General features: G+C 43.8%; 1 protein-coding gene across 1 annotated transcript in view; it reads right to left on the bottom strand.

Moving 5' to 3' along the window:
• Positions 1 to 3,016, bottom strand: part of IPMK (inositol polyphosphate multikinase) — a gene marked incomplete at its 5' end in the record, with an annotated part of 58,825 nt that extends 55,809 nt beyond the window's left edge. The window contains one exon of the mRNA XM_019538587.1: positions 2,929 to 3,016. Coding sequence (XP_019394132.1) covers positions 2,929 to 3,016 — 88 coding nt within the window. The remainder of the gene's footprint in view (positions 1 to 2,928) is intronic.
• Between the last annotated feature and the right edge of the window lie 8 nt (positions 3,017 to 3,024).

The raw sequence follows: 3,024 nt of genomic DNA, 5'->3' as shown, positions 1-3,024 counted from the left end.
GGAATGACCCCTATTACATACAAGCAAATTAAAAATGCCTGCATCTCTCAAGAGATACCGTAGACTTCACTGCAGCATAGCATTCCATAGATTATGTCAGTAAAGCAGCACAAGAGTTTTCATGCCATCTGGACCCTCAGCAGTTAGGTGGGAGATGAGTATGGGCTGTGGATTTATTAACGTATAAGTGAAGGGGCCACGTTGGCCGACATGTATAGCTAAGGGCGAAAGGTCTGTGCAATTTGTCACAATGTTTAGTACAGTTCAAAAGTGAAATTGGCAAGGCATGTGTACATCTGGACATGCCAGAGCATCACTCAGAAAGGAACAGATCAAGTTAAGCAGACACATACTTAATACTATAGTTTTTCCTGGTTTTCAAGAGTTTCAGTGGTGTTGAACCTAGCACTCTGGAAGAGCCAAAGATACTGCCAAGCAACCTTCATTTTTATTTTTTTCTTTGTCGCCAAGTAATACCTGTGTAAAAAAAGTTCAAGATACCTACACAGAAAGACCAGTTCTGACACACTCAGCCTTTAATTTGCTTAATCAAGAACTTCAGTTTAACTCCTCAAACTAAACATTTCCAGATTGTATAAAATGTGGTGCTACTCATCAACTATTATTCTTTATTTACTGGTAGAAGCCCAGAAGCAAGTATGGCAATACTGTAGGCAACTGGTGATTTTTTTAGTCCCCCCGTTTTTTCTTTACTCTAGCACTATACACATTTTACAAGAGTACTAGTGTAATTTTTACAAGTGTACTAATCTGTTAATTACCCAGTAACATTCTAGTGATGCCTGGTCTGGTCTCTGCTATACAGACAGTTGTGAGTTTTCCTTTCAAGTAAGGATCCTTTTAGCCCCACAATAACAAACTAACGAAAAACACAAGTCTTTGAAATAGCCAGTCTCTGCACTCTGACTTGCATTGTAGTAGAAGCCGTTTTGGATGCTGGGACAGCTTTAGAATGTGATCCAGTATCCTCTGTAAAAAAAAAAAAAAAAAAAGTCAAAGAGTTCTTCTTCCAATTTGAAGTTTGGTGCTTGCTGACTGATCAGTCTCTTCAGCCTGCCCTAGCTAAGGGAAGCCAACAAATATTTCAAGCTAGAGCTCCAGATTCCACCAGCAAAATTTGGCAAATACGTTGTAATCCTTTGTGGTACATCAATAATTTTACCTCATTCCCTTACAATGGTAAAGGGAAGGGTTCTTTTGGCCTTTAAGTCTTAGATAATAGTGAATGATCCAGCAACAGCTTTTCGATATACTTTTAACTAGAACAATTTCAAGATGAGCCACCAACATAACACAGTGTTTAAAAAGACTTGTACTAAAGACTGCTAGCAGAACCAAATTTTAAAAAGCAAATAAAGGATGTGACAACCATAATATCACCACCTTTTTCCCCCCACATAATGCACGCACTACCCAATAAGATTTGCCATCTCTTCCTACATTTGTTACCAGATAAGATTTACAAAATCCTCCTACCTATCATTCGAGGGTAAATCTTTGAAGAGATCAATCCCTCAACTTCATCTACAATGCAAAAACAACCCCCCCAGCACCACACACATAAAAGGCAGAAAATAGTCCTGAAGAACAAAGCAGTATTTTATAATCCAAAATTTTGAAAGAGCAGTAAGTGAATTTCTTGAGAAGCTTTTCTTTTTAAAAAGGGAAAAAGCACACTTTCAGGAGGGTTGTTTAAAAGTTAAAAAAAAGAATGGGACATAAGCATCTGACACAATGTTATGCTTACACAATTTTTCTTTAGAAAACTGTGGTTGAGAAGTTACGTGGAATGAGTATTAACATATCTGCTAAGCAATAAATTTTGTCACAGACATATTCTACTTCCAAAGTTTATTCAACACTGTTGTTTATCATGCATCTGTCATAAACAAAAGCTTTCTAACTCATGCTAGCAGTTGCCAGATTTGGCTATAAAGGACACTGGTTTTAAATGTTAGTATACACCAAAAAAGAAAGAAACAAAACACATACTAACTGGAGCCCTCTAACTGGGCAAGATACAAGATATATTTGGCCGTGTTCCAGAGACACTCATGGTAGAGAAATAGATGCAATTTAAATAAAATCTATGTTTTTAAGATGACCAGCAAAGTCATCAAGTGAAACGAAAAGTGACGAGCCTGAACTGCAATTTCCTTGAACAGGTTAATACCCGACTCAGAAGCAAGCCAACCACTATGTTTAATTTCTGGCTGAAGCGATCTTTTCCTAAAGACAGACTTCAACACTTTAGCACCATAATATCACACCTCCTGCAAGAAACAAAAATGAGAAGAAACGGACAAATCGGAAGAGGGTTTCACAAGCGTTTGAGACACCCATTCAAACGTAGGCTCTCTGTCAAAAGCGGGCATTTCCTGGTATCGAACAGCTGGGCCAACAGCAGCACCAGGCAGTTACCTGCGCTGCCACTGAAGCCTTTGCAAATGAGATCTCCTGCAGATCCTTCCTTCAACCTACTCTTGCCCGGGGTCAATCTGGATTACCTCAGGGAGAAGCTGCATTGCCCAAGCTACAGGATTTCCCAAGCTTACCTGAGAAAGGCCTGAAGCCAACATTTGTGGCAGCTCAACCTGGTCTTCAAAGCACGAAAAAATGGTTGGGTGCAAAACAGGGGACCTGCTGCTGCGGCCGGGGCCTACAGCTCGTGCACAGGGGAAGGGGAGGCCCAGAGTCTCCCGCAGCCCCCCGGGACCCCTGCGCCAAGGGCCTGGAGCCGCGCTCCGCAGCCCCGGCGGGCTCCACCGCCATCCAGCTGCCTCCGAGCTGGCGGGGAAGCAGCCGTCGGGGGACGGGACTGGGCGGCCTCGGGGCCCGGCGGCGGGGAGCTCCGTGTCCCCGGGGAGGAGGTGGCGGCCGCCGCAGAGCCGACCCTCCCGCACTCACCGCCTTTATCCTTGCCGTACATGTGTCCGGCCACCTGGTGCGCCAGCGGCACGCAGCCGTTCAGCCCCCGGCGCCAGCCCCCAGCCCCGGCCGCAG

Source organism: Crocodylus porosus, unplaced genomic scaffold (assembly GCF_001723895.1).
Source record: "Crocodylus porosus isolate Cpor-Errol unplaced genomic scaffold, CroPor_comp1, whole genome shotgun sequence".
Classification (NCBI taxonomy): domain Eukaryota; kingdom Metazoa; phylum Chordata; order Crocodylia; family Crocodylidae; genus Crocodylus; species Crocodylus porosus.
Note: the sequence above shows the minus strand (reverse complement) of the source record. Positions and strands in the feature narration are given on the sequence as shown.